This window comes from Colletotrichum abscissum (assembly GCF_030869225.1).
Source record: "Colletotrichum abscissum strain IMI 504890 chromosome Unknown Scaffold_12.1, whole genome shotgun sequence".
Taxonomy (NCBI): domain Eukaryota; kingdom Fungi; phylum Ascomycota; class Sordariomycetes; order Glomerellales; family Glomerellaceae; genus Colletotrichum; species Colletotrichum abscissum.
This window is the reverse complement of record NW_026850010.1, coordinates 1,170,868-1,198,815: the sequence shown is the minus strand read 5'-3', so window position 1 is coordinate 1,198,815 and position 27,948 is coordinate 1,170,868. Positions and strand designations below refer to the sequence as shown.

The following is a 27,948-nucleotide window of genomic DNA, read 5'->3' as shown; positions in this document are numbered from 1 at the left end:
TTATACAAGAGTCATTTGCATCTTGATTGTCTAAGACTATTGGGGTGGACCATTCGCCGTCAGGAAGTCAAAATCGGCTCCCCCCTCTGCCTGCATGACGGAACGCAGATACAGTCCTCGATAACCGCGAATTCTCTTCTTTGCCACCCAAGGCGCATTGCTGCCGCCACTTTCCTCTTCCTTGGCCAAGGCTTCCTTTTTCGCGACAATTCTCTTCTTAATCTCCTCGTCGGATATCTCGACTTTGATGAGGCGTTGTTCCACATCGCAGGTTATGATGTCGCCAGTTCTGACGATACCAAGAACCGATTCGGGGTCCGCTGCTTCGGGAGAAATGTGCAGAACGATAGTCCCGCCCGCCGTACCGCTCATGCGGCCGTCAGATAGGCGGAGCATGTCCTCGACTCCCTGAGCTGCGAGCTTTCGGGGAATCGGTATTAGTCCCGCTTCTGGCATACCTGGATTACCGACAGGCCCGATATTTTGGAGTACGAGTACGCTATCGGGCGTCACCTCGAGATCTGGGTCATCGATACGAAGGGCCATGTCTGCGGAGCCAGCGAAGACGACTGCGGGACCGGAATGCTTCAGTAGTCGGCGATATTTCGAAGCGCTCTGCTTCGTTACAGCTCCGCCTGGGGCAATGTTGCCACGGAGCACAGCCAAGGCCGAAGCTGGGTACAGAGGATCGTTGAAAGGCTGAAGACAGTTGACCAAGCTGTCCCGTGGAATAGGGGTGAATGGCGTGCGTTCCAACTCTTCTCCCAGCGTCTTGCCTGTTACTGTCATGGCGTTCAGATGCAAAAGGGGCTTGAGTTGGTGCAAAAGCGCCAGCATGCCGCCAGAATTGTGGAAATCGTCCATGTAGTTTTGTCCGCTAGGCTTCAGATCGACCAACAACGGGGTCTTTCTTCCGATTTCATCAAATGTGTCGAGCGTGATTGTGCCGGCTACAGCAGGGTGACGACCTATGATGGCCATCATGTGTACAACGGCGTTGGTCGACCCGCCAATGGCTTGCAAGACGGTGATTGCGTTCAGAAAAGACTCGCGGGTAAGCAGATCTTGCGGTGTGAGCTTCTTCTGATGGAGGGCCACAGCTAGGCCTCCAGTCTGTTCGGCGATACGCAATCTTGTTGATGAGACCGCTGGAGCTGTAGCACCTTTAAACGGCATCATTCCTAGACCGACGAGGATACAGGCCATCGTCGATGCGGTGCCCATCACACCACAAGTACCTCCCTGTCACGGCGGTCAGCAGATGAGACTTTCATTCGAGTGACGGAATATCCTTACCGTGGGTGCCAGCTCGTCGTTGATAGCCGAGATATCTTCGATATCAATCTTGCCAGCTCTATAGGCAGCCCAGTTGTTACGGCAGTCTGTGCAAGCACCGATTCTCACACCTTTATGGCTTCCCGGCATCATGGGGCCAGTGACCAAATGTAGGATAGGCTTGTTCGCCGATATGCCACCCATCAACTGCGCAGGAGTTGTCTTATCACAACCTGTCCGAATCAGTCAATACTCATCTCATCTTCCAACCTGGTTTAATACAGCTCACGTACCTCCGATGAGGACCACCGCATCACACGGCTGCGCCTTGATCATCTCCTCCGTATCCATACTCATGAGATTCCGCAGATACATACTCGTCGGCGACGCAAAGCTCTCATGGATACTGATAGTCGGAAAATCAATCGCCAGTCCTCCATTGAGTTGGACGCCGCGTTTCACGGCCTCGATCAGCTGTGGGACGTTTGCATGGCACGGGTTGAAGCTTGAGTAGGTGTTGACGATGCCGATAATGGGCCTCGAGAGCGCGTCTTCACTGTACCCAAGAGCCTTGATAAACACCTTGCGCAGAAACAACGAGAAATGAGCGTCGCCATAGGATGTCAGGCCCTGCCTCAACCCCGGGGCGTTGGGGTCAATTGGTGTCGAGAGGTCATAGTCTCCCGTCACCGGGGCCTTGCCGTCTTCTTTCTTTGGGGTTGCTGTTTGGTCGCTCATGTCTGCTGTGATTATCTTGTCTTTGAGTGTAAAGAGACACCTCGAAAGAGCGATGTAATGCGACGGCGGGAATTACAATTCCTCATCTTATGGTTGGTCCGAATCAGACTTATCCGAAGTCGTGTTGTAGATGCGGGGACTCCGCATGTCGTAATCGCCCGGTCCAATTCGGTAATAAGACGACGGGAGCAAAGCGGCCGCATCGTCTTCGGCGCCGTCGGGATTTCTCCGTCTAAGTGCTCGCGGACCACAGGACCGTCAACGGACTTGTCCTCGTAGGACCTCGAAATATGCCTGATGCATAGAACATGTAGTTACATGCATCATTGATACTTATATCCAGCCCCAAGATGACTTTTTGTTCGGTATCTCAGCACATTCGCCGAAGGCATCTCGCTGCAGCTTGAACATTACCACCCGCGTTTCCGCTTCAGCAAAACCTTTTCCGCCCCGAAATCCATCCATCGCCATGCTCAACCTCCAAGGAAAAGTCGCCCTGGTCATCGGCCTCGGCCAATCAGGCACAGACGGCTGGGGCATCGGCGCCGCCTGCGCCGTGACCTTCGCCGCCCAAGGCGCCGCAATCTTCGGCGGCAACCGCACCGTCGAATCCACCACCAAGACTCAAACCACCATCGAGCAAGCCGGCGGCGTATGTGACGTTGTCGCGACCGACGCCACGTCCTCCGCGTCCGTCAAGACGCTCGTGGACGCGTGCGTCGCGAAGCACGGCCGCATCGATATTCTGCTCGCCAACGTCGGCGGGTCGCAACCGGGTTGTGCGGCAAGTATGGAAGAAGAGACGTGGGATGCGCAGGTGGAGTTGAATCTGAAGAGCGTGTGTCTCGCGTGTCACCACGTTCTGCCTGTCATGGAGGCGCAGGAGGGGGGTGGAAGTATTGTTTGTGTGTCGAGTATTGCGGGTTTGCGGTATATTGGTAAGCCGCAGGTTGCGTATAACACGACCAAGGCGGCTGTGATGCAGTTTGTCAAGGCGACGGCTGTGGTGTATGCGAAGCGAGGGGTGCGGTTGAATACGGTTGTGCCTGGGTTGATGGAGACGCCGTATACGAGGCAGTTGGCGGAGAGGTTTGCGCCCAAGGACGGGCAGCCTGGTGGTGGCGGCGGGTATGACGCGTTCAAGAGAATGAGGGATGAGCAAGTGCCGATGGGACGGATGGGGGATGCGTGGGATGTTGCGAATGCGGCGGCGTTTTTGGCGTCTGATGAAGCGAGATACATCACGGGCCAGAAAATTGTTGTTGATGGGGGGATTACTTCGTCTACGGGGCGTACTTAGAGTTGCAAGTCATCATATTATGTGTAAATACTGTATCACTTAAGACCTTGTCACGCAGGATCGAGAAGTCGTTTCTGCGACCTGAGGGAGTAGTTCCAAGACCGAAGTCACATCAGAAATGGTGATATGGGCCAGCGCAAAAATACCACTTTACGCGCCTGGACAACAGAAGTTTAAAATCATTTAATGGTATTGATGAGAATCTTATGCTTGAGCTTGGATTTCTAACAAGTCTATATTCTAATTACGATTCGAATTGTATGTGGACGCCAGTCCTCTTAGTCTACGCCGACCCATTTGCCAGCCCTTTGGCCATAAACTCGCACATATACTCGTCCTCCTGGTCAACCTCAAAGTCAAATCTGGTTACATCCTCCTTGAAAGGCCACAAATATGTACTCGTTACTCTATAAAGTTGCGAAAGATTTCTTTGGTTCAGCTTCATATTCGTCTCGAGGCTCCTTAAAGCAAACGCGGGGTGAGCTGCTTCTTACCTGTGATGCTCCGGACTAGCTTGATACGTCTCCAGCGCTTCTCGGTCTTGATGAAAGCTCAGTAGCGCAAAGTGGTAGCCTTTGCTCCTCTCGATGGGATCCGTGATGGAGGGCCCGCCGACGATGAGGCGTTGGTCTTTGACGCAGGGGAGGGATTTGAGGGTTTTGAGTTCGCGGACGAATGTGGATTTGTGGTCTTCCGAGACATCGGAGCGGAACTTGAATAAGACTTCGAGGGGATTAAGATTAGAATTTGTTTCGATGGTGTGAGGCGTGGGAAGCGAGTATTGGGGGGTTACCTATGTGGACGACTGTCATTGTAGATATGTTGCGAGTGAACGACGTAGGCTAAGTCCTTGAGCTTCTTCTTTCGCTGGAAAATTTGATGTCGTCTTTGAGAGCCGGGAGTAAAAGCCATGATACTGATACGTTTGGATATCTAATAATTCAGACAACGGTCCTGTGGTTGAATCAATTCCAGACCGAGTTGCGTTGTGCCCGGTGGGAGGACACTAACGGACGAATCCCGCGACCTTAGCCCACAGGCTCCACGTACTGAACGGACGAACCCCGTAGCAGCGGCTTTGTCGACGGGCCTCCACTCCGTGTAAGTCATTCAATTGACGACATGAAAATGTTGAATTGTGTATCAAAGAAAGGACAGAAGAATCAAAATTTGGTGGTCAAGATGGGTTGAATTCCACTTCGGTGTGTTAGGCGGGGAAAGATGCGAAACCCCTTAGAAGATGGGCACTTTCGCCCCGTTCTCAGGCAGCTCCAGATCATGGGACCAACCACCTCCGTCACAAGCGCACGGAGTACTGATACACCTCAGAGCGTTCTCAGCCGGTTAGATCATTAATTGCTCACTGTTTCCTCCGAGACTACACAGAAGCATACCACTCTAACACCCTCTCAGTCGGGGAAAAATCTACACCTTGGAGTCCTTCTCGCTAGAGACCTCGACATGCATCATGTCGTCTCCTTTGATGTCCTGAACGCTGCCAGAGTCCGTCTCGGTCGTCTTATACTTCCCCTTCTTAATATCGCGACGCCACAGGTACTGTCCAAGCATGAAGAGAGTCCACCAGATGGCTACGAACGTGGTATTGACAGTGAAACCTTTCCGCCATTTGGGAGCTAGATGGAGGAGTTGAGATATCAGCATGAAAATTTTCCGACTGCTTGAATATGGTGATGGTGTATAGTCACTTACCCTCTAGTTTTGGGAAGACCGTGATTGGGTAGAAGCTGAAGAAGATCCAACCGCAAGTCATCTGAGCGAAGAGACTGTTAGCAGGCGGTTCCGACAATGACGGATGTGGATGATGTAGTCTAATCCCTTACCATGGCACCAGTAGTGAAGGCTCTGGCTTCGTTGTCGTCTTTCATAATCATGTTGATCCAAGGGAAGAAGATTGGTGTGAACTTTGCGAGAATAAGCATTCGTAATCGTGTTGTTTTACAAGTGAGCAAGGACTTACGCAGCTAGTCAATCCAAGCATGTAGTAGGCGGCAACTGTGTTTCAATGAGCAAGAAAACTCTCATTGTCAGATCGATGCAAAAGACTTACAGTGCAACCCAGTTGGAATGTCCCAAATCAGGAGACAGACATTCGCGAAGAAGAGGACACCCGCCACGACGCACATGACGGCCCAGATGGGGTAGATCATACACAGCGAAGTGGCAACGACACCGGCCACGATGGAAATTGCTTGGACGCCAGTGGGGATGACGTTGATCTCCGCAACGGTGTAGGTGCCGTGCAGGGTGGCCTCATGCTTGAGCCAGAGTGCCATCTGGCCAGCGACGTAAGAGGTGCATTGGAAGCTACGGAGATCATGGTGTCAGTTTCATGCAAAGTCGGCCCGAGACACTGCTCGTGACTTACAAGACGTAGGTGAAGACGGCGAGGTAAAAGTGCCAATGAGTAAAGACGCGCTTCAGCATCCTCTTGCCAATCCTCTTGCTCTCCTTGACCCCGTCATCTCTCATCCGCGCCTGGGCAAGCTTCTGCTCCGCATCCGTGAGCCACCAGACCTTGGGACTCGTCGGCAAGCCAGGGAACAGAAAGAACCCCGCAATCGAGATGGGCAAGCTTATGATGCCGTCAATGATAAAAAGCCACCGCCAGCCGGCCATGCCGGCGACGCCGTTTAGGTTGTTGTACGCCGCGGCCTGGAGGTACCCGCCAAACATGGCGCCAATGTTGGACGAGACGTACCACACGCCCGCGCGCTTGAAGAGCTCGTCGCTGCGGTACCACGAGGTTAGGAGGTAGATTGCGCCCGTGGCGGCCGGGGTCTCGAGGACGCCGAGGAGAAAGCGGATACCGTAAATGTCGTACTCGTTGCGGAGCTTGCACTGAACGAAGGTCGTGATGGACCAGAGGCATTCCATTGCGGGGAGATACCAGCGGGTGAGGTGTGGGCGGGAGATGATCATCATGGAGGGGATCTCGAAGATGAGGTAGCCGATGTTGTAGAATGTTCCGAAGAGCGAGTATCTGGCAAAATTGATTAGACACAAGCAGACTCGGGGGCAGTAACATCAACTGGAGGCTCACTTACTGATTTCCTGTAAGTTTCAGGTCCTCTTCCATGCCTGAGACGTAGGCGTGGTTGATATTGGCTGAGTCGAGCCATTTCAAAAAGACTGCTCTCATGTTAGTGTTTGCACGAACAAACAGGTTGACAGCAAAGTCATACACATCAAACAGCACAGGGAGAGAAGAATACTGTCTGCTCAGAACCGTCATTAGCATCTACTCAAACACATGGATGAGCGGAACTGTACCAAGCTTTCGAAGCAACTTCTTCTCTTCCTTGGAGTAGTGGCTGGGGTACCAATCAAAGATGTAGAGCCAAGCGACCCACAATGATCTCGTCTGTGGCTTGGGCGTCGAAGAGCTTACAACCAGCTCTTGGTCATCGAGAGGCTTCATCGTGGCAGCTGGATTCGCATTTCGAGCAGTCCTATCGAGACTGACTCTATCCGCCATGGTGGGCTGCAATCAGATCCCTATGAGATTGAGAGGCAGTCCAGGTTGTAAATCGTTGCTGAGGTTAAGAATGGCGAGTAAAGAAATCCCGTATCTCTGAACATCTCAACTGTCCGAGTGAAGTTCTTGGTGATGTAACCCCACACTTTATATCACTTCGAAATAAGCCATCACTCTCAGAGCTATGTTGACAGGCTGGAGTAGTCCGCCGACGGTAGCAAAGGCCAAGCAATGTTGTCTTTGATGTCTTCCCCGCAATCCCTACCCCAGTCTACGCATGCCCGACTCTAAGAATGGGGTGTGGAGAAGTTCCTTGCGGTCGACCGCCGAACTTAGCCAACGACACTTGCTCGGAGGATTGTCCTCGGGAATGAGGGGCATCAATACCCCGACTGTTGCGTCGCAAATGGGCGGTCCAACACAGGATGCATCGCGAGGATCTTTCACCGAGACATCAGCCGCGGGTCCGATTCAATGGAATAGATGCCTTCGCTTCCGACGGGCCGTTGACGTTGATGGTTTGCATCAAGGTCTTGGTGATTATCAATCATGTGATGGCTTGGGTTTCTGAAAGATGTACAAAATGACAACTTTGGCATATGTCACGTCTATCCTATGAGCAAAACATCGTTTGGAATCCCAAATTCGGATTTTGAAGCAAAGAAGTATTCAGCATGGCCGCTTCTGTTATGAAAAGCTTACCGGCCATGACAAAGCACGCCCACTCTCAGGAGGCCGTTGTGGACAAGCTGTCTACGGTTCCGCGTCTCGACAGCATGTCTTCCGAACCACCTCTTTCAATATCAACTCTGCCACCAGAAGAGTTGTCTGCAGACATCACCAGTGAAACCTCATGGTCTGATGCCGCGGTAGAAATAAGCGAATGGCCAGCCTTCCAACCATCCATATCGCTCTCTACCTACCTCGCCGAACTGTTCGAAGAGAATATCACAGCCAAAATCTGCCGCACCGCGACCAAGTCTCTTCGAGAGCAAGTGTCCTCGACTTTTGGCGAGATTCGGAAGATCCCGATCGCCTTCCCAGAGATCGTACCCCAGAATGGCCCCAATGCGGGCCAGTACGAGTTCCGAGATCCAGAGTTCTGGACCTGCGGGTTCTTCCCGGGAACGCTGTATGCCCTATTGGAGCGAAGCGTCAAGCACCCGCAAACGATGGGACTCGCCAATGCCGGGCCCGGGCTCAGTGTTGCCAGTCTCCGCCAGCATCTGCGGGGACTATGCAAGATCTGGGCCGATCCCTTGCACGGCATGGCCGGCCGAACGGACACGCACGATATCGGATTTATCATTATGCCAGCGCTGCAGAGGGACTGGGAGCTGAACGGTAACGAGAAAAGCCTCGCTTCCATCGTCAGGGCTGCGCATTCTCTCGCAACGCGTTATGTCCCCGCCGCTGGAGCTATTCGCAGCTGGGACTGCCTCTTGAAGAAGGACATCACAGTGACCGACATGACGACGAATCTCCTCGCAATCATTGACAGCCTATGCAATCTGGACCTGCTCTTCTACGCTGCAGCACATACTGGCGACAGTACCCTCTCCGACATCGCCACAACGCACGCCCGTACACTGTTACACACGCACCTCCGACCGGAATCCGTGAGCACGCTGAAGAAAAACGGATACAGAGGTCAGCTCTACTCAACATGCCACGTTGCCAATATCGATCCGGCTACCGGAGATCTCAAGTGGCGCTGGACGGCACAGGGATACGCAAACGATTCCACGTGGGCCCGTGGCCAGGCGTGGGCGATCCTGGGGTATGCTCAGACCTACCAGTGGACTCGAGACAGAGCTTTCCTCGAGGCCGCCATGGGTGCTGCAGAGTACTTCCTTTACAGGCTCGACACGGCGCCGTCGTGTGTGGATACACCAGTGGCTGACGAGGAGACGAACTGTTGCTCTCGAGATGGGCAGCGAAAGAAGACCAAAGGCCGAAGAGTCCCTCTTTGGGACTTTGATGCCCCGATACAAAACGCCGCGGAGCCTCTGCGAGATTCATCGGCCGCGGTGATTGCTGCTAACGGCATGTTGGTGTTGTCGCAAGCACTCAAAGGCATTCAAGAACATGCCTTGTCGCGGCGCTTCTTCGACGCGGCGGTTGAGATCGTCCGAGACACCCTCGATTACTCACTCGCAGATGAAAAATCTCAGTTCACCAGAGCTAGCAGCGAGGCGGGATTGAAAGTGGAAGATGCCACCGCTGGCCGATGTTTCGATGGCATCATCAAGCACGGAACGGCCAATAACAACGAGAATGCTAGACGAAGATACTGGAATCATGGCCTCGTTTACGGTGATTACTATCTCGTTGATTTTGGAAACAGGCTTTTGAATATGGGTTTGGCGTAGAGTGTTAGTGCCGTTTCCCGATTATAGACCTGGCTTACTTTAAACCAATAGAGACTCTTGCTTTTTACCATCCTCCACCATCGTATTCAGTTTCGAAAATGCCGTCATCATAGCTGATGATTCTATCCATGTCCATGAATTGCTGGTCAAGGAGCATCTGGGAAATATTGCTCAAATCGCCACTACCGACGCTGCTTCTGTGGTACAGGGAGGGCTGGGCCATCGGCTCAGCGCCATTGACGCCTAGCCCTGGGGTTAGGAGCATTGCGCTCTGCGTTGGATTGGTAAATGATGCGGGAATGTTGGATGGGAGCGGTTGAGCCACGACGATGGTGTCGAGACTACCTGCAGCGGGCTCGACCTGTGTATCTGCGAACCGCCTGTTTCGTCTATTGGTAGTGGTTCCCTCATGTCTCCCGGTCTCATTCCGTCTGATGTGGGCAGACAACGGAGGCTCCTGAGCAGCTGTGTGATCGATTTCTGTGGTGTAGCCTAGGACGTTGACGTTGAAAGTTGCATCATCGCGGCAACGTAAATGCATCTCCGTGAGCTTCCTCGAATACTTCCCAGCCAAGTTGTCTCTCGCAGGCTCTAAGCTGTGCGGGCCAGCCCATCGTGTCGCCATATCATTCACAATCTGAACCAGCGACCAGAACTCGGAAGCCAATTCAGTCCCGAGATCATACCGCCATCGAAGGAGGAGCACTCTGGCGGCCACATAGATACAGAACACAAACTGGCTCGAAACAGGCATCACCGCAGGCGCGTGCTTCAAGTAATTCTCCGCAATGATAGCAATCTCCACGGCGGCAGCCTGGCACGTGTCCGCGCTCAGAATACTCGGCAGCCGGGCCCTGAAAGGCCACTCCCTCGGAGGGAAGGCAATCAGCTGATGGAGCAGAATCATGGACGTATTGTGCGTGACGTGCGCCAGCGTGAGGTTGGGATCCATCCGCGTCGACTGCCGCGCCATATTGGCCTTCCATTTCTGGGGCAGGAGCATCTTCCAGTGGACCAGGCGCAGGTCGAGCTCCTTGAAGCGTGTGAGCCAGCTACTGATGTCGCGTTGGTCCCGCATGTTGATCTTTTGCTGAAGGAAGTAGCTCGTGACCCTGCTCAGGGACTCGGTCGCCTCGATGCAGTAGGCAAAGGCGCCGACGGTAGACATGTCGACGCTGGCGGCCGGCGCCCCCGGTGACGTGCCGGCGTCGGAGGGCGTATGGGTTTCTTCCTCTGAGGCACCTACTTGCAATGCCGGCGCGTAGTGGGACGGGATGAAGGCAATGGGGTTGCCTATTCTGCCGGCGGCTTTGTCCCATATCCCGAAGTAGGGTGTCACGACTTCGTCTTCTTTACGCCAGAGAACGCCGTCGCAGGGGAGACGGCAGTGCACGTCGTCTGAGGTTAGACTTGTGTTCCAGCCCATGGTGACTGAGATGAGTCTATCGAGCTTGAAGACGTTCCAAAAGACCCGGCGCCTCTCTTCGGCCTCGGTCCAGCTTTCTGGCGGAGCGAGTGAAACGAAAGGTTGAGATAGTGATGGCCGGTCGACGTCGTCGTGTTCGACGGTGAGTTGGAGATACTCGACGGTCCGGGTCAGTGAACCAACGAGAGACCAGGCTTTTGCAGCCTCACCACTTCCAATCTATCTATGTCAGCGCGTGCCATGCGAGAAGATTCGGATATCGAAACACCTACATCGTTGAATGCGACAATGATGAGAGCTTGGTGGCTTTCCACGTCGAACGTTTTCATCGATGTTGACACGATCCAATCACGGGTGATGCCTCTTTGCTGGAGCGTGCCGAATAAGTTGGTCGCAACATCTTCGTCAGATATGTATCTTGACGCAGAAAGGACCATGGCATGTAATACTGCAAGCAAAAGTTTGGCTTCTCCGGGCTCTCGAAGTCGACGGCGGAATCTCGCCTCGTGTATAATCGGAATCCATGGATGAATGTGTGCAAAATAAGCCTTGAGTACAATCTCAAGGTCCTCTTCATCTGGCAAGACAGGCGAAGTAGGGCTGGAATTACACGTGAAGGCAATATTAAAAGGTTCATGATCATCAAGTCGACGCCGCTTGGCTCGTACTGGTGACTCGGTCTCCGCACGCTCTTCGCTGGGTGAGCTTCCGCTTTTAGTGTTGAACTTTTGTAGCTCTTTGGCGAAGAATGCCATGATGCTATATGCATTCTTTTCGAGGGCGCCATTGGAGCCACTGGCATCATCTTGATTAGGTGAGTGATTTGAATCGGATTGTCTGCAGTCTTTTGATGAATTCTTAGTCCGTTGTTGGTGAACAGTCCTTTCTAACGCATCTTCGACGTTGTGATCAGTAACGATCGAAGAAGGGCAACTCGGCATATCGAGACGAACCAAGTCTCCGATGCAGGTTCTCAATGGCCCCAGCCTTCATCCCCGGCTTGGACCGTTTCGATTCATAAACACAATCGCTTCCTATCGCAAGTCAACTCCTGGAAAGAGGAAGATTCATAATCTGCACGGTAGGAAAAAGGAACCCACCTGTCTTGCGGCACTGCTGACATGTTGGCACCTCTCGGGAACATCGCAGCTTCCGGCGCCGGCAACAGTTGCAAGCGAGGGCCGCCGCAGCCTCCGAAGCGCCCCCCGAGTCATCGTGGCCCGCATCGGCGGCTTCGCCCTGGTGGCTCGGCTCAGTACCGTTATCCATGATTAGGCATTGGTCGGGTGTAGATCATGGCGCCAAGTGTGGGCTTTAGTTTCTGCGACTTACGCGTGAAGTAGAGCGGAGGCTGGCATAGTTATGGTTCCACGGCCAATAGCCCACGCCGCCGCTCGACATAACCCGAAGACCGAGGCGGCCCCGCACCGTCTTCCCCCGCATTGCACATCGGCGGCTGCATGAGCTGGAGCTGTCCGGGGTTGCGGGGGGAAGAAAGTTGGAAACGATCAAAAAGAGACATTCTTCCCCTAGAAATGCTGGTATTTCCTCGGTCGAGCGCAATGTAACGTACAGGACCAAGTGATACGCGTCACTTCTTGCCATGTAGGCGATGACAATTGCGAAACTCCTGCTCAGTCGTAGAACCTCCACTGAGCCTCCGTGTCCGGACTCAGGGGCTGGTTCAGGAGAAGCGCTCGAAGCAACTCGATTGGCATCGTATTCGCCCTCAGGATCTTATCGTGGAGTTCCTTTTCGCCCATTAACCCTTTTGTCAGCACCTCCTCCCGCAAACCGTGCATCTGCAACGCCCCCAGCATGTATCCGGCCTGATACAACGGGGAGTAGTCGCCGCCGAACGATCTCGTGACTTCTCCCTCTGCGTTAGAACGCTCGTGACCGACCCAGTCTACCAGCAGGTCGACGCACTCTTGGGGCGTCATCTCGCCGAGGTGGTACTTAAGGGAGAAGATGATTCTCGCGCATCGGTGCATCCGCCAGAAGAGTGTTCCGATCTTGTCCTCGGGGCTCACGAAAAAGTCTCCCCGGTTCCAAAAGACGAACTCCCAATACATGGCCCAACCCTCGACGAAGAAGGGCGTCGAAAAGAGCTCGCGGTACGGATGGTGACGCTTGCCCATGAACAGCTGCAAACGATGGCCGGGTATTAATTCGTGGCTGTGGTCATGTCAGTAGTGAACGTCTCTAAAATAGAAACAAAGGAATATGCTAACAATGCCGTCGCCCGTGAGAAGTGAGGGTTGTTGCCGCGCATCACCATCATCTTGAGGTCATGGTCCATGGCGGCGGTGGGGTAAGAAACCCAGAAGGAGGAGCCTCCGAGGAAGAATGGGGACTCCTTTTGACGTTCTGCGTCAATCATAAACATACGCCACGTCTCGCCTGGAGGAAGTCAGCTTGTAATTCTCGCCGAGAGGCGCACACAGAGAGACTTGCCCGCAATTTCTGGGACCGTGACCAGGTCATGCTTCTTCACAAAAGCCATGCCCTCATAGGCCAGCTGCCGCACCATCTCAGGCTGTTGACCGGGCTCAACATATGAATTCTTGACATATTCCTGCGCCGCCTTCCAGTCGTCGCCGAAGCCAGCGCCAGGAGCCTCGAGACTAGAGAAGTGAGAGTCAGTTCCTAATCTGGGGCAAAGGGCCAGTCGGCTTTACATACCCCGATACGCTCCCATGACTGCCCCCCGGTCCAACGGAGCCCACCTTGATGCTGCGTGAAGCCTTCTTCATCTCCTTTTCGCACCAATCGTACTGTTCCTGCGCCAGCTTGAGGAGCTCCTCGGGCGTGTAGGGTATCATTTCCGCTTCGAGCTCAGTGATCAGCCCGGAGCGCCCGATGGGTTCTACTGCAGCACGGATAGACCCGGACCCGTTTTTCTCAATAAGTTTGGTGTCTATCGCCGTCTTGATACCGGTGAGGGCCTCGTCCAGTTCCTTTTTAGGCGCGTCGCACCAGAAAGGGAACAGGGGGTCGTAAGGGGCGTAGAAGCTGTAGGCCTCATCCACATGGCCTCTAATTTGGTCAATGGTGCTCATAGCACGTGAGAATGTCGAGTCATTGGCCTTGATACCATTCGTTTTGATGGCCTTTGTTGTTTCAATTATGTTCTTTGCTGTCTCGTTTAGTATCATGGCCGTCTTTTTGCTGTCGACGGGAACCATGCTCTGACGAGCTTCGCATATCTCGATGAGCGGCTGGATGAATGGAAGAACCGGCTTTACCAGTTCGTCTCGCTCACGATCCAAAAGTAAGACGCGGAGATTGCGCCTCAGATAGTTGCGCAGAAGTAAGAAGTCTACCTTATCCTCTTGGCTGTAGGTATCGAACGGAGCTTTAAACAGACTGTCGAGCTCTTCATTGTAGTATCGTTCCAACCGATGAGATCTCGTGGCCGAGAACTTGATATTGTAAAACTTGTTGAGATTCTTTTCATCCGTGGTAACACGTATAATACGCTCCGGCATAAACTTCGAGATGGTTGTAGCTGCGTGTTGTTCGCGGCTGCCGCTCACATGAACCCAATCGCCGTCAGAAACGCCGCCTTGATGTGACCGGGTAGCGAGACGATGTGTGGCCATGGCAATGACGTGAAGCCCGTGATTCTGTGATTGAGTGAAGTGCTGATTTGATGTGGTAAGATTGGATACCAAGCTGTAGCATCCGGCAGTGATGATCACGTTGAAAGAATGCGGGGAAAGCTTCGTTCTTGAAGCAGCAACCGAGACACGAGGCGTGGAGGCGTGAACTCCGGACGGGAGGCCGCGGGGGTCTTATCTCGGCCCCAGTTGCCGAGAGGGAACGTTGCAGCGGTATTCCTTTAGTGGGTCCGATAACATCCCGAGTGGGAAGGTGCGCTGAAGAGAAGCTTTTTGATGGCAGCGGGTTCCTTGCATCTTGTTTTCCCTCACCAACCATCATGCCAAGCTCATTCGCGATGTATGCACGACTCATCTATATTGACGCCAGGCTTATTCGTGAGAGATCATTTGAAAATTACATTATTGAGCTAAGCAATTGATCTTGCTTGGTGTAGGTGAATTCGTTATCAATCCCAAGCGAGTGCGTTAAAATGAAAACCACACTACTCTAGCACTGGCTCTCGACAGCGACAACCTCACTGACGCCAGTCTCAATGCCCTGACCAGCGCTCTCAACGCGCACAAACTGAGCCGAGCCGGAGAAAGTAGCCTTGGTCTCGAAGCCAGTCTTCTCAACAGAAGCCTTCTCAGTCAGCGCATCCTCCGAAGCGCCGGCGAAGACGGTCCACTTGTTGTTCTCCGTCGCGCCGTTCCAGCTCATGTACACCTCGGTCTGGTTACCAGCGTCGCAGGCGAAAGCCTTGGGCGCGTAGTAGGGCTTGCCAACCCAGGGGTAGCGGTGGTTGCGGTAGCTCTGGACTATCTTGTCCTCGCCAAACTGCGCGGTGAAGACGCACTCGCCCTCGGCGTTGAACTCCTTGATCTTGGGCGTGCTGCCGTAGCCGATGACGGTGTGACCGCTGCCGTCGTTGAGGACCTGGACGTTGCCCTGGGAGACGGCAAAGATTGTGTCGTTGGGGTCGATGAGCTCCTGCTTGAGGGTGGCCTCCCAGGTGGCGGTGTTGACGGTGAGGAAGATGCCCGAGGTCTCGTTGACGCCGCTGCGGATGCCGCTGTTGTCGTTGTTGAAGAGGGAAATGAGGGCGGTGCCGTTGCCCTCGGCGTGGATGCGAGCGTCGTGCTGGTAGCAGAAGGACAGGCCGTTCTTGAGGGCGAAGGAACCACCGGTTTGGCCCTTTAGCATTGTTAGCTGAAGCTCGTGTTCAGACAAAGGTTGAGCAGGTACTTACGTTCAGGGTCCACTCAACAGATCCATCCTTGGCGATCTTGAAGATGGAGCAGTAGTGGCGGGAGGAGATGAGGAAACCACCATCAGCGAATCTTTCGATCGAGTTGATGTGGAAAGGTCCCCAGGGGTAGGTCTGATTGAGTCCAAGATCCTCCAAGGGGTAGGTAGGGGCAGCAGAAGCCAGAGAGATCTCGTCCAAGTGGTCCAGGTGGCTCCACTGGAAGAGGATCTCGTTCGTCTTGATGTCGATCTCGAAGAAGAGCGAGTCCACGATCCAGCCATCGACAGGGCCGCCGACGGAGGTGAGGTCCGTCTGGGTGACGTTCACAGCAGGAGCAAACATGGTACCCTCAGTGGTGATGTAGTCCTCGTGCATGTCCAGCCAGCTGCCGCCGGTGAGACCGGACGAGTCCCAGCCGGTGAAAGTCTGGAGGTTCAGGCCGTTGGCGTACTGATCCAGAGTAACATTGTAAATGTTCTTGTAAGTCTGGTCGTAGATGAAGACAGCTCCGTATCCGAAGCCGTAGGGCTCCGGCATGGTGATTCCGGTGTAGAAGGTGAGGACAGGCTCTCCGAAGAGAGTCTGGGCGCGCCACGCGGAGATGTCGCCGTAAGGGCCCTCCCAGATCAGCTCGTTCTCATTGCTCATGATGAATACGGAGTAGTTGTGGCCGCCGGAGCCGGACTGATCAAAGAAGAGGTGACCCTCGGCGATGTCGCCGGTCTGAGTGATCTTCAGAGAAGGGGGCTGCAGAGCAGGCTCGGAACGGTAGGTCTGCCACGGCCAGGGGCTGGTGGTGCTGTTCTGGGCCGCCGCGGCCTGGCTCAGGCCGAGCAAGGCGGTGGCCTTGAGAAGGGAGGTAGAGCGGACCATGATGACTGTAGGCTGAGGGGGTATGATTGACAGGAAGCGAGGCCTTGAGAAACAGAACAAGGCAGACTCAAAGGGAGGAGTGCCATCGAGGCTTTTGTACTCTGCAGTTCACACATCTTCAATGGCATTCCTGTGTTTCCCGACATCGGTCGATTGACTCTAGCTTCACGTCCGATTTTTTCTTCAACAAACACTCTAGATTGCCATCGCCCCTGTCATAACACCAAGGCTTTCGACGGTTTTTCTCGCGATCTTGCATGGTGTGTGGGTCTGTTCCGAGAAGTACGCCGGCTGTACCTGAGAGATCATCGTCATTCGTCTCCATCCTACGGCCATCAAGGATCTGATAAGATGAGATTGATAAAATTCATCACCACCAAATTCCCTCAAAGTGCCGGCTTGTGGGGGATCTTCGTATGTTTTTGGTTACATTGGGTCCCAGTCTATGAATCAACGAATCCACCGTGGGGGCTCATTTGCTAAAATTTCTACAGCCTGGAGGAGCCAACCCGCAGCGGAATTCGGTGGTCGGTGCCGTTTGCAGAAAGTGAGATCCGTCTTCGGCTGAAGCCAAATGTACGCCTCAGAATGACTAGCAAGCTGTAACGACCTGGGTAAGGGTATCTGAGAGTATGCTTTAGTTCGCTCAACTTCATAGTTTTCGGATGGTTGATAAGAATCTGTAAAGTTCGAGAATAAAGAACGTCTGATAAACTGAAGTTGAATACTCCGTAGGTACCCCAGGATTCTGCGAGAGAGTGGGCAACAAATGCCGCTGCCAAGTGAGTGCCAAGTTGAGTCGGACTTTTCCCGACGGGCGGGACGGAAAGTAGTTAAGCATGGATAGTAGTGGATCCTAGTTCAAGTTACTACCTTACTAGTCCCGGGACCAAGCTCGTTCTTGGGCAGTCAATTCTCGGGGATCGAGGTGGACCAACGGTCTTCGATTTCGCTCCTTCACAGACTAGCCGTCTGCCGGATCCTCTTTCACGATGGTGTTGAGCTATCTATGCTATCTATGACGTCCGGTGCGGACGAGAATCGCAACTTAAGTATGTCTAGAAAGTCAAGATAACTTCAAGCAGTTTCCACGGCCAAAAGTGGTCGAAAGTATCGCATTAATTTGGCAATTCGTTCTAAATGAGCAAGACAATCTTCAGGTCTGCATGGTGGATCAGCTCAGAGTCCAACGCTTCGGAACAAAATGGGAGGATTGGCAAGCCTATCACGCGCGTGTCAAGTCCCAAGACTCTGATAGCAATGTGAGCCAGAATGGCATCTGCATATAAGTGTTCCAGAACAAGCCATGCAAGGTCAAAAATAAGCTTATCCTCTGCGTTGGGACAACCACATGGCGTGCTTGGTCCACTGTATGGCGCAATGTAGGGCTCGATGCATTCTGGAGCAACGGCATATGTCCATGAGCTTTAGAGATGATTAACAACTTGAGTCATGCCTGAATCGCTGCACCTAGGTTGTAGAGACCATACAGTACAGCGAATAACTTTCATTGCTCGAGCAAAGACCAGAACACTTTGTGGACGCTCAAGCGAGGTCTTCATATCGATACATAACACATCATGCCACAATTCAACTTCTGCTCGTCACCTTTCACTGCTAATTCTTGAATAGGGCCAAGTTTTGATGATGAGTCGACTTAGGCGTATATAAAATTCCGTTCCAATCTGCATCACTTGCCCACTAACAACTATGTCATGCCAAGCCAACTTATCACAAGTTAATAAACGCCTCACTTTTCATAGACTACCTTTGATCAATACCGGCCAACTTCTAAGCAATCTTCTCCACATCGAGATCAAAATCACCATCGCCTCTCATGATGCAACTTTCACCTTCTTTGGCCCAATCAGAGTCCCGACACAGAAGGGCAGAAGCATGACTCTCACACTCCTGTCGAGGATTACACTTGCCCTCGGCACAACACGTCCACTTAGCCTCAACATGGGCGTTGCCAGACGGTGCCGTCGACTGAAAAGACGACTTCTTGCCCGACTTTGACACTATCACGGGCTTTCCCGTGCCGGAGCAGGTCTTGCACTGAATGCGCGAGTTGGTCTCCAGCTCCATGATGTGCTTCGAAGCGACCTGCGAGAGGACGAGCTGGAACTTGTAGTTCTCGAGCAGGTCGGGGCAGTTTCTGGGGACGGAGGACATGACGGGGAGGTCCATGAAAAAGCGGTCGCTGATGTAGCCGAGGTCAAGAGCCTGGCCGCAAAGGACGAAGGCTGTTTCGGGGTGGGGAATGAGACGCATCTGAGGCTTTCGGAGGCCGTTGTTGTAGACGTTTGAGCAGTTTTGCTCGCAACAAACGATCAGGATCTCGACTTTTTGACACATTTTGGCTGCTTGGTGCAATTTGAGTGCTTGAGATAACTCGACGTTGATGAGTAGTTGTCTTGATAGATTTCACGATCAGGACGCTGTCAATCTTCGCGAGATGATCAAACTCGAACTGTGACCTATCGAGTACCGTTGGAGATTGGGAATCGAAGGCGTGTTTATTACGAGAACCAGTCAGATATATAGGCAAGTGACTCAACAGCTGGTGTTGCCTATTGAGGGCTCATATGAAGGGGGTCGCGAGGCAGCGTAACCGCTTGCGGTCAAAGAGTACTTGGTCGAGTCGCCTAGAACATGAATATTTCTAAGAAACAGCCATACTGGCTTCGGACTTGACGGGAACAATCAAGTATCAGGTCGACATCGGACAAATCCTTTGTTGGAATAAAAATCCGGTTCGACTTTCCAATCCGGGACGTGTTCGGAAACTTGACTCTTGTACGAATTATCGAAGTCCAGGAATGAGAAAACCGAAATCGAAGAATCAGACAAAGAGACTTGAAAACCTCCAACTTAGAGTCATCAAAGGCTTTATGCTTCATCTGCACCCGCCGTAATGTAATGCCACTTGAGACCATAACTGGGTAGATAAAGAGTTTCGGGTAAAGTAGATACGTTTAAGCCGTTTGGCATCTCCCAGCTCAACACCGCTACACCTGCTCTTACTATCTTAACTATTATTTACCTCAGCGTATACTTTGACGACTTGTCGGGAGTTCTGAACAGAATGCTTTCCATCTTCGTGACCTTTTTCTCCTGCTGATGTGCTCAAACGTTTCTCTCATCCATGACATCGGTGTACCCTTTACCTAGGAGCGAATGAAAGCTCTGCCCGACTTGAAGAGGTTCGCCCGACAGATATCTTACGTTCTATTCCAAGATAGTTCCAGTCCTTCTTTGGATCTGCATATGATTCGTTCATTTGCTCATGTAGCCCATGCAATTGATCCAACACTCTTTGAGATATTTAGAAATTCGGAGTAATCATGAAGCAACTCAAGACTCGAAATACCGAGAAGAATCTGCCGAAATCCCGACAAACGAAAGCGAACCCATACAGCCTCGACAGGGTAGAGTCTCAAGTTCATTTGTTCCGACTTTGCTGTTTTCGTAAGCATTTTGGGTGACACGCTTCCGAAGGGCTTTAGCGGTTGAGCATCGACCTCTCCCTTGTTGATCAAACAAACATGTGTGCAGCGAATTCATTTGCAGAGACTTGATCGATAGCTAGAAACGTACGCGACCAGTCTTGTAGCACCTCAATGTCGAGCCCACAACCAAGTTTTATTGTTCCGAGGAGGACTCGAGCTCTGACTTAGTACACGTACTTGCAAGGGGCCTGAGGTGTCATGTCGTCATTCCCTTGGCCGGCTATCAAGAACGTCCCTGTTGAACGGCTATTCTGGTGTCTAGACTTTGAAAGTCAAGGTAGGTATGGCAGGGATTCTCACTCAGCGATTTACGCATAATGAAATTTAATTCGCAAAACAAACAGCTGTTGGGACTTTGGGCCACTCACGCCACTACGCTTGCTTTTCGTATTACCGGTACCTGCAGCAAGGAATTAGCATACGAAGCCCCAGCAAATAGAATCGAGGAGACCCAAAGTCCCATTGGAGGGGGGGAAAACATGAGCAATGCAAGGATTGAGATCCCGGCGCGGTGGTCCGCGCCGTATTCGCCCGTTCGAGACCGGTGGACTACCGTCAAAGGGGCGGTGCAGTTTTTACAACTGGAGGATTATTTTTGGCGCGTCTTAGTGTGTTGAGGTACGGTTTCATCCACGGAACAAGAAAGAAAAAAGGCTTTCCCTCATGGAACGATGGATGGATCTGCGACAAGAAAAAATCTGACCGGAACGGCTGCAACGGCATCTCAAAATGGGCCATCTATGAGACATACCAAACAGCCACAGGATCGCGGAGCCGTTGGGATCGGGCGTTTGTAGGATGGCCTTAATGACCGCTAGGGCGGCTTCCGAGATGAAGTGGCGCAAGATTCCCGTCTCAGACCCCGCTTAGCTCCGTCCAGGGGCGTTGTTTAGACCCGGGGTTAAGGCAGCCGTTGTTGGGAACTTGGAATCGTCTGGACATACAAAAGTCTGTGAGGGAAAGATCTTTCGACGACGAGGGGTGTTCTGATATCCTTCTCTCTCTCTTCATTCTGATAACGGTCATCGACTTCGAAGCCTTCACTCACCCTCGGGTCATTACATTCGTTCATAATCAACACAATCGTTTGCACTGCTCTGACACCGCTACCGGAGCTATTACACCGTCTTAATACCCGACAACATCAAAACAAATAATACCAAATCAAAACCCACAGCAAAAATGTCTCTCAGATACATCACCTCCCTCGCCATCATGGCCACCGCTGTCCTGGCAAAGACCGACCTCGCCGGCTGCGTCTCCTCAGACTCCGTCGTCACACCCACCCAGGGCGGCACACCCTACGCAACCCGCGTCTGGTACGTCCCCGGCACCGGCGAGATCTGCGCCGCCCTCGACTGCGGCGGCGGCCGCGCCCCTCCCAAGACCACCGTCCCCGGCTGCCCTTCCTACGAGGGCACCGAGACCTACTCGCCCTCCTTCCTGCCCCTGCAGACCAGCGCCGCGCCCGTGGTCTCGACGACTGTGGCACCCGTCACCACCACTGCCGCCCCGGAGACTACCGCCAGTGCCTCTGACAGTACTTCTGTTGCCACCGTGACCGCGTCGACGGACTCTGCCGCTGTTGAGAGCGAGACGGCTGCGTCTGCGACGGCTGTTGTTGTTACTTCGAGCGGCTTCAGCAATGCTACCATGACTACCCTGACAACGGGGGCTGGGTCGGTATCCGGAAGCCAGTCTGCTCGTAGCACGCGGGCTGTTGGTTCTGCTGCGACTACTGCTGCTACTACCAACAGCCCTAACGCCGCTGTTCCTACCGGCGCGTCTCGCGAGCTGTTTGGATTGGTGGCTGGTGTTGCTATCGGCGCCGCCTTGTTGTAAAGCGTATGAAGATACATGTATATATGGACGTGGCACGAGTAGACCTCCACAGGTGATGCTATGAAGATGGCCATGACTTGGACTTTTAGGACGCAATATCATAATGATGTAATAGACAATGAATAATTCTCCCATGATCACACATGTTTTGCTCTCCAACGTTTGAGGTCGCGAGTCCTGACCCGAGTACGATATACACACTCAAAGTTCGTCAGAAGAAGCAGCATTCCGTACATGCACTGACGTTTGCTCTACTGATTTTTCTGATCATTGGTGACTCTCACAATGGATGGGAAGTCCATGTTAGGCTGGGATGTCCAGAGACTCATGCCAAACATCGCAAGAAATGGCCTTGGTATGAGAGGCATATGAAGCTGGTTCACCTCATTTGGCCATTGAGACAGCGACCGTGTTATTGCTGGCATTGCCATCCAACATGCTGCTGCACCTCAAGCAGGTGAGAGGAAACAGCTCAGCTAACTTCCCAGTATCGTCCATTGTTCTGCAATACGTCGAGTTATGACATTCAGTCACAGATCCGTCTTATTAATTGAAATCTTCAACGCCTCCGACTTGCCCACAGTCGCTAAATCACCGGCAACAAGACCTGCGACTCCCGTCCATGCGTAATCCAGACCTACCATGGAACCTGCATGAACTCCCACAACGTTGGCCCATGAGACCGCCTACACAGGTTGATCCTGTCAGGACATACACAAAGCTGCATCATAGTATGCGTCCAATACGGCGACAGCAACTGGTAGCCCCCATCGGGATGCTGCCTAGGAATCCACGACTCCCACTCTCTCATCTCCCCGGCCCACGCACCTACGTCGCTCTTGCTGTCATGACCAATGAACTTCCCCCAGCTTTTGTTTAAGAACCCAAAATACCCTTGCTTCTCGACGCAATACCACATGGTGGCGGGATCGCGGACGCCTTGGAGGTCCATGAGAACTGGCCTGTCCTCGACGAGTGTGATGGCTTTGCCGGTCTCCTTTTCGATGATGTAGAAGTGCTTGCCGGGCCACGGTATGTCGCTTACATGATCGTCCTCGACATCTTCGCCTGCTACGGATGTTGTTGCAGGCGTCAAGATTGGGGTGTGGAACTCTGAAGCTGTATCAGAGCCTGTGTCGTCGTGCTTGTCTTGGGAGGCCATGATGGCCCGAATGATATGATGGCACTGGCGTAACTGAGTAGAAAAAGTGAGACGGGCCAATGACTATGCAGACTTCGATCGAAGGAATCGAAGGGATCCAAGTTTTAAGATATAGAGAAGCTGTCGTCGCTTTCACTGAGATGAAGTTGGATTATCTGTACTGTACAGTGATGAGATGAGTGCGTCAAGGTAGCATGACGTGCGCCACATGAGTTGTTCCGCTGACGGAACGGAAGCTCAGTGTGGATTCTCATTGGTTGGGCTGTCTCAGTTTCCAGTGTGTCAATCGAGTTTAGCTCACTGAAGGCCTCCAGCATCCGGGTTCAGCTGGTATCTTACAACCGCAGATTGAAGCCGTGCCTCGATTGTTGATTTTTCTTCCTACTCTGAACAACCTGGAATGAGATATAGTCGAGTGTACGGCGGCTATTTTCTTCCTGATGTTGCGCTCGTGGGCCCTTCCTCGTTAATGAGTGTGAACAAGACAGATTGCGGTGGAGTCTATGCAACATCCAGCTCCCTACGAAAGTACACCCTCTCGTACCCATCCTCCGTCCTCCTCTCTGTCTCGACGAACCCCATCTTGGGATACAGAATGAGATTTTCATACATTTTGACATTGGTGTAGAGTTGGAGAGATGTGCATTGCGAATCTCTCGCCACATCCTCGGCGCATTTCATCAAGACTCGACCGTATCCGCGGCCTTGAGCCTCTGGGGCTACGACAAGGTTGTTGATGTGCAGTGCACTCGCTGAAGGATCAAGGCGAAGTAGAATGGCGCCTACTACTGTGTCATTCTCATCATTGTGAAGTATGTAGACCAGCTGCGTCTTGATGAGCTCGTGGTAGTCGGCTTTCATGGGTGCTGGTTCTTTGCCGATGCGGTCGATGTACTTGGAGTACGCTGCTCTGGTCATTGATTGAATGTAAGGTACATGTTCCGCATTGGCTCTCGCGAGAGTGCAGCCTTTACGAGATGAGATTGGTTCGAATTGTTGACGCATGACACAGGATTGATGGAAACATACAAGATTGAGTTGCAGATAACTCAGTTCACCATTTTATCTCTTCGCACGAGATATCACGTTCAATTAGTCACTTTAGGTGACTCTCACTTCCTGCTGTCAGGTAAGACGGGAGGTACATCTCCGAATTGGGCCAATGACGAGATAACGCCGACAGTGGAGACCTCTGACCCCACTGGCCAATCGGAGCAGGCGACATGCGATAAGATAACAAATCAGACGAAAAAGTCCGCCGTCGGAGAAATCATTCACGACACCCGTCGCATCCTGACCCGCCGTAGCCACCCAAGCATCACCAAAATCGCATCTCGAACCTGGTTTTTCACCACCCACGTCAACCATCACCCAGCGAATCCACGTCGAACCGTCGCGTCTCAAAGCTCCAAGCTTCACGCCAACCATCATACGACCTCTCGACCGCACATCAAACTTTTCACAATGGACCACACCCGCGATCCCTGCCCCTGGGTCATCCTCAATGGTAACGTCCTCAGCCGACCATCATCACCCCCTAGGAGCAGAAGACTAACGATCTTGTAGACTTTGGCGGTGCTTTTGCTATGGGAGGTGAGTAATCTAGCCATTTGCGATCACGAACATCGATGCACTCCTCGAATCCCGAATACAACTCCATTTCGAACCTCAAGCTCCCGAATCGATCAACCTCGCCCCGAAACTTGCATTCTGACACATGCCTAGCTATCGGTGGAACGGTATGGCACGGTATCAAGGGCTACCGTAACTCGCCTTATGGTAATGACACCCCTCTGCGCGATCTCGGAGATGGCGGTGATGATTAACAGCGCATCAGGTGAAAGAAGAATTGGTGCCATCTCAGCCATCAAGATGCGCGCTCCCGTACTGGGAGGAAACTTTGGAGGTAAGCATACGACTCTTCGGGAGACTTTTGATCTCGTAGAAAACGCTAACACGGTATTCTCTAGTTTGGGGAGGTCTTTTCTCGTGAGTGGACTCCTATGCCGAAACTCAAAATCTCGATCCCGAATGCCAAACCGTTACAAACCCTCCTGGAGATTTGAGTAACTTACTGACTGACTTGATGAAAAACAGAACATTCGACTGCTCCGTAAAAAGTATGAACCGTCTCCTCAAACTCCGTAAAGCCCTAAGATACGAGGGGAAATCGCTAGGCCTCGCACTGGCGAAGATGGTGTTGCAACATGGCGCATTAGCCTGAGCTATCACCTCGAAACGCCAGCGCTCGCAGGGCCGGCAATATTCCTTTGCATCTTATGGCGCTATCTATGTCTTGGGCGCTAACATTCTATGTTCAGGTCTTCGTGGACACAAGGAGGATCCTTGGAACAGTATCGCCGCTGGTTTCCTCACAGGTGGTGCGCTAGCCATCCGTGGAGGATACAAGGTTAGCCAACTTGCATATACGGCCGATTCCTATATGTCGCTAACTTGACTTATTAGGCCGCCCGAAACGGTGCCATTGGTTGCGCGCTACTTCTTGCCGTTATCGAGGGTGTCGGTATCGGTTTCCAGAAGATGTTCGCGGGTAGCACAAAGCTGGAGGTGAGTTGAAACAGTCGCAGGCGCTCGACCGGCGAAACGAAGCTGACAATTCCTGTGATAGATGCCGGCGCCTCCTCCTTCCGACGAGAGAGCTCTTGCATAAACGATCGATCCTTCACGAAGCATCCATTTTACCGACGAACGGCTTGTGATCGAGGCGACCGCTTTGCCGACGAAAAGAATAACTCGGACCCCTCTCTACTCCTCAACGCTCGAAGTCTGTTATTCGTCATATTGACGAGGGCTCGACAATTTGTTTTCCACAACCCAAGGGAGCGAAGTAATTTGATCCTATTTTTGTAATTCATTGAAAAAATCGCAACATCGGAGAGGGTGGCGTTATATGTAGAATAGGGGCAAAAAGTCTGCACCAGTCGCCGGAGACTGGACTGGAGATGAGGGGTGGACAGCCATTATGATCTTAGAGGGGGGTTTCCAACTCACTAAAGACGAGAGGCGGCTTCCGACTAGGCAGCATGGTCAGGGGCAAAACCTGCATTTGTTCTCGATATGGCTGGGGTTTTGGATTCGAGGAGAGAGGCAGTCTCTTTTCTCCCTTTTTTGACACGAGTACTTAGCCTGTGTGGGATAGAGGTGTTCATAATTGTACCATCAACTCGCTGATTTCTTCTCAAAATCTTGGTTCTATACCGTATCTTGAATCTCCTCGACTGACTCTAGAACATTTCTAATCTGGAAATGTCGTATCCGGTTTGGGGCTCACCACTTCTCAGAATACTCCCTCACACCAACCCCCTCAACACCATCCCGATAAATCTTGGCATACGCCTTGCCATCATCGGCGATCCAAGCCCTGTACATCCCATTACAGTTGAAGTCCTGCAGAATCTCCGACCTCACACCCACCACTTCCCCTCCCTCGTCCCTCGTAACCGCAACCTCGATCCCGATAATACCGCCCTCACCCTCGCCTGTCACCTTCCATCGCGGACCCGCACTACTCTGCAACTCCCCGCCCGGACCAGAAACAAACGACACGGCGTCAGCCCCGGAAAGAGGCTTCCACCTCGCCACGGCGCCGACGGTCCGACCTGCGGCGACGCGCATGAACGAGTCACCGTTACCCGTCCCGGAGGCCGCAATCGCCCTCGTCGTCTTGACACCCTTGCGCAGACTAGCCATGCCGCCAGGTACGGGGGAGTAGGTTCTCAGCGAGGGGAGACAATCCGCCATCAACCCCTTCAGACTCTCACTCAGCACAAGGAACCCGTCCCCAGCACCACCAGCACGCGCAAACGCCCCCGTCGGATCCCCCTCCTCAACCCACTCCTCGGCCCAGAACCCGGCCCCGACGACAGGCGTATCCCCGATACGGCCCGTCAACTTATTCGTCAGCCCGCCGGTGCTCGTCGCGGCGCAGACGACCCCGTCTTCGTCCAGGGCTACGGCGCCGACGGTGCCTTGCGGGAGGAACTCTGTCGTGCTGTACGTGCTCGAGCCCTGGCCTGCCTTCTCTCGCTCGAGGGCGCGGATGTGTTCGTCCCACCGCCGCTGGGTGAAGAAGTAGTCCGTAGATACCAAGTCCAGCCCGTACCTTTTCGCGAGGGTCTCTGCTGTTGGGCCGTGGAGGAGGGTGTGGCCTTGTGCCGAGGGAGCGTCGATGCTGGCGGCAGCAGCAGCAGCAGCATCAGTCTCAGAGGAAGAAGAAGGGTGACTACTCTCCGGATTGCCCCCCAAATCCTCATCCCCGTGCTCCAAAATCGCTTTTGCCAACAAAATCGGGTTCCGGACGTGCCTCAGCCCCGTGACGCCGACACCGCGCTTCGCGAAGCCGCGGGAGACCATGACGGAGGCCTCGAGCTCGTTGATGCCGTCGCGGGTGAAGACTGCGCCGTGGCCGCTGTTGAAGAGGGGGTTGTTCTCTAGCAGGGTGACGGCGTGGGTTGCCGTTTCTAGGGCTGTGGGGAGGGCGCTGGTGGATGTGCCCGTGGGGGAGGGAGCGTTTTGGTAGGCGTTTGTCTTGCTGACCTGTGTTGTTGTGTGAGTACCATGTATGGAGGAGTTGAAGTGTTGTTGATGAGAGGTGTGAGAGGGCCTCTATGGGATTCTCGAACTAGAAGGAAGGGAGAGCTTGTGATGTTTGAACTTACAATCGTCAGGAGGGCGTGGCGGTACTCCGCATACTCTGGCGGCTGCAGATTCGACGGCTTGATGTTGCCCGCGCCGCCGTGGATGATGAGGCGCGGCTTCACCTTCACGGCGGCCGGAGACTGACGCTTGTACTCCATCTTCCTTTCTCACTGTCTTGTCCTTTGTCTCTCTTCTCGATTCCAAAGCCCGACGGTGTACACCCAGTAAGCTTCCGATAATTGACCTCTTGCAAGTATTCCGTATGAGATGGTTTGTGATGCCAATTCAAAGTGCCCTCTCATGTGAGACGTGAGGTGGGAGAGAGTCGTCGTGAATGATAAGATAAGAACTGTCCGAACCGGCGTGCCGAATGGGGAAGCTCCAACGGCCGACGCTCGGCTCCTGCTTGCCGATGGTCGGATCACGTCAACGGAGGGG

At 53.0% G+C, this 27,948-nt stretch overlaps 13 protein-coding genes across 13 annotated transcripts; 4 read left to right on the top strand and 9 right to left on the bottom strand.

Annotated features, from left to right (window-relative positions):
* Positions 1–36: 36 nt before the first annotated feature.
* Positions 37–2,013, bottom strand: CABS01_06130 (dehydratase; the record flags this gene model as incomplete). Its single annotated transcript, XM_060539497.1, has 3 exons — positions 37–1,242; positions 1,297–1,508; positions 1,569–2,013. 3 exons carry the CDS (start codon positions 2,011–2,013, stop codon positions 37–39), a joined length of 1,863 nt encoding a protein of 620 aa, XP_060404892.1.
* Positions 2,014–2,482: 469 nt separating this feature from the next.
* On the top strand, positions 2,483–3,313 carry CABS01_06129 (oxidoreductase ucpA; the record flags this gene model as incomplete). Its single annotated transcript, XM_060539496.1, has 1 exon — positions 2,483–3,313. One exon carries the CDS (start codon positions 2,483–2,485, stop codon positions 3,311–3,313), a length of 831 nt encoding a protein of 276 aa, XP_060404891.1.
* A 283-nt stretch (positions 3,314–3,596) lies between these two features.
* CABS01_06128 (stress responsive A/B Barrel domain-containing protein) lies at positions 3,597–4,125 on the bottom strand (the record flags this gene model as incomplete). The annotated part of the gene is made up of 3 exons (XM_060539495.1): positions 3,597–3,720; positions 3,808–4,036; positions 4,107–4,125. The coding sequence occupies 3 exons, from the start codon at positions 4,123–4,125 to the stop codon at positions 3,597–3,599; spliced, it is 372 nt and encodes a 123-aa protein (XP_060404890.1).
* Positions 4,126–4,738: 613 nt separating this feature from the next.
* Positions 4,739–6,809, bottom strand: CABS01_06127 (vitamin H transporter; the record flags this gene model as incomplete). The annotated part of the gene is made up of 9 exons (XM_060539494.1): positions 4,739–4,947; positions 5,024–5,084; positions 5,155–5,235; positions 5,292–5,326; positions 5,382–5,638; positions 5,700–6,314; positions 6,379–6,463; positions 6,517–6,549; positions 6,605–6,809. The coding sequence occupies 9 exons, from the start codon at positions 6,807–6,809 to the stop codon at positions 4,739–4,741; spliced, it is 1,581 nt and encodes a 526-aa protein (XP_060404889.1).
* A 425-nt stretch (positions 6,810–7,234) lies between these two features.
* CABS01_06126 (unsaturated glucuronyl hydrolase) lies at positions 7,235–9,181 on the top strand (the record flags this gene model as incomplete). Its single annotated transcript, XM_060539493.1, has 2 exons — positions 7,235–7,385; positions 7,476–9,181. 2 exons carry the CDS (start codon positions 7,235–7,237, stop codon positions 9,179–9,181), a joined length of 1,857 nt encoding a protein of 618 aa, XP_060404888.1.
* A 64-nt stretch (positions 9,182–9,245) lies between these two features.
* CABS01_06125 (uncharacterized protein) lies at positions 9,246–11,876 on the bottom strand (the record flags this gene model as incomplete). The annotated part of the gene is made up of 4 exons (XM_060539492.1): positions 9,246–10,826; positions 10,880–11,502; positions 11,561–11,641; positions 11,708–11,876. The coding sequence occupies 4 exons, from the start codon at positions 11,874–11,876 to the stop codon at positions 9,246–9,248; spliced, it is 2,454 nt and encodes an 817-aa protein (XP_060404887.1).
* A 365-nt stretch (positions 11,877–12,241) lies between these two features.
* Positions 12,242–16,335, bottom strand: CABS01_06124 (X-Pro dipeptidyl-peptidase; the record flags this gene model as incomplete). The annotated part of the gene is made up of 6 exons (XM_060539491.1): positions 12,242–12,785; positions 12,842–13,010; positions 13,053–13,234; positions 13,293–14,236; positions 14,757–15,407; positions 15,463–16,335. The coding sequence occupies 6 exons, from the start codon at positions 16,333–16,335 to the stop codon at positions 12,242–12,244; spliced, it is 3,363 nt and encodes a 1,120-aa protein (XP_060404886.1).
* A 1,791-nt stretch (positions 16,336–18,126) lies between these two features.
* Positions 18,127–18,693, bottom strand: CABS01_06123 (uncharacterized protein; the record flags this gene model as incomplete). The annotated part of the gene is made up of 1 exon (XM_060539490.1): positions 18,127–18,693. The coding sequence occupies one exon, from the start codon at positions 18,691–18,693 to the stop codon at positions 18,127–18,129; it is 567 nt and encodes a 188-aa protein (XP_060404885.1).
* Positions 18,694–21,029: 2,336 nt separating this feature from the next.
* Positions 21,030–21,689, top strand: CABS01_06122 (uncharacterized protein; the record flags this gene model as incomplete). Its single annotated transcript, XM_060539489.1, has 1 exon — positions 21,030–21,689. The coding sequence occupies one exon, from the start codon at positions 21,030–21,032 to the stop codon at positions 21,687–21,689; it is 660 nt and encodes a 219-aa protein (XP_060404884.1).
* Positions 21,690–22,326: 637 nt separating this feature from the next.
* CABS01_06121 (uncharacterized protein) lies at positions 22,327–22,851 on the bottom strand (the record flags this gene model as incomplete). The annotated part of the gene is made up of 1 exon (XM_060539488.1): positions 22,327–22,851. One exon carries the CDS (start codon positions 22,849–22,851, stop codon positions 22,327–22,329), a length of 525 nt encoding a protein of 174 aa, XP_060404883.1.
* A 501-nt stretch (positions 22,852–23,352) lies between these two features.
* On the bottom strand, positions 23,353–23,769 carry CABS01_06120 (acetyltransferase; the record flags this gene model as incomplete). Its single annotated transcript, XM_060539487.1, has 1 exon — positions 23,353–23,769. The coding sequence occupies one exon, from the start codon at positions 23,767–23,769 to the stop codon at positions 23,353–23,355; it is 417 nt and encodes a 138-aa protein (XP_060404882.1).
* A 546-nt stretch (positions 23,770–24,315) lies between these two features.
* Positions 24,316–25,522, top strand: CABS01_06119 (uncharacterized protein; the record flags this gene model as incomplete). Its single annotated transcript, XM_060539486.1, has 9 exons — positions 24,316–24,358; positions 24,418–24,444; positions 24,577–24,630; positions 24,689–24,757; positions 24,822–24,840; positions 24,949–24,971; positions 25,173–25,261; positions 25,318–25,419; positions 25,481–25,522. 9 exons carry the CDS (start codon positions 24,316–24,318, stop codon positions 25,520–25,522), a joined length of 468 nt encoding a protein of 155 aa, XP_060404881.1.
* A 617-nt stretch (positions 25,523–26,139) lies between these two features.
* CABS01_06118 (asparaginase) lies at positions 26,140–27,668 on the bottom strand (the record flags this gene model as incomplete). The annotated part of the gene is made up of 2 exons (XM_060539485.1): positions 26,140–27,408; positions 27,531–27,668. The coding sequence occupies 2 exons, from the start codon at positions 27,666–27,668 to the stop codon at positions 26,140–26,142; spliced, it is 1,407 nt and encodes a 468-aa protein (XP_060404880.1).
* Positions 27,669–27,948: the final 280 nt, after the last annotated feature.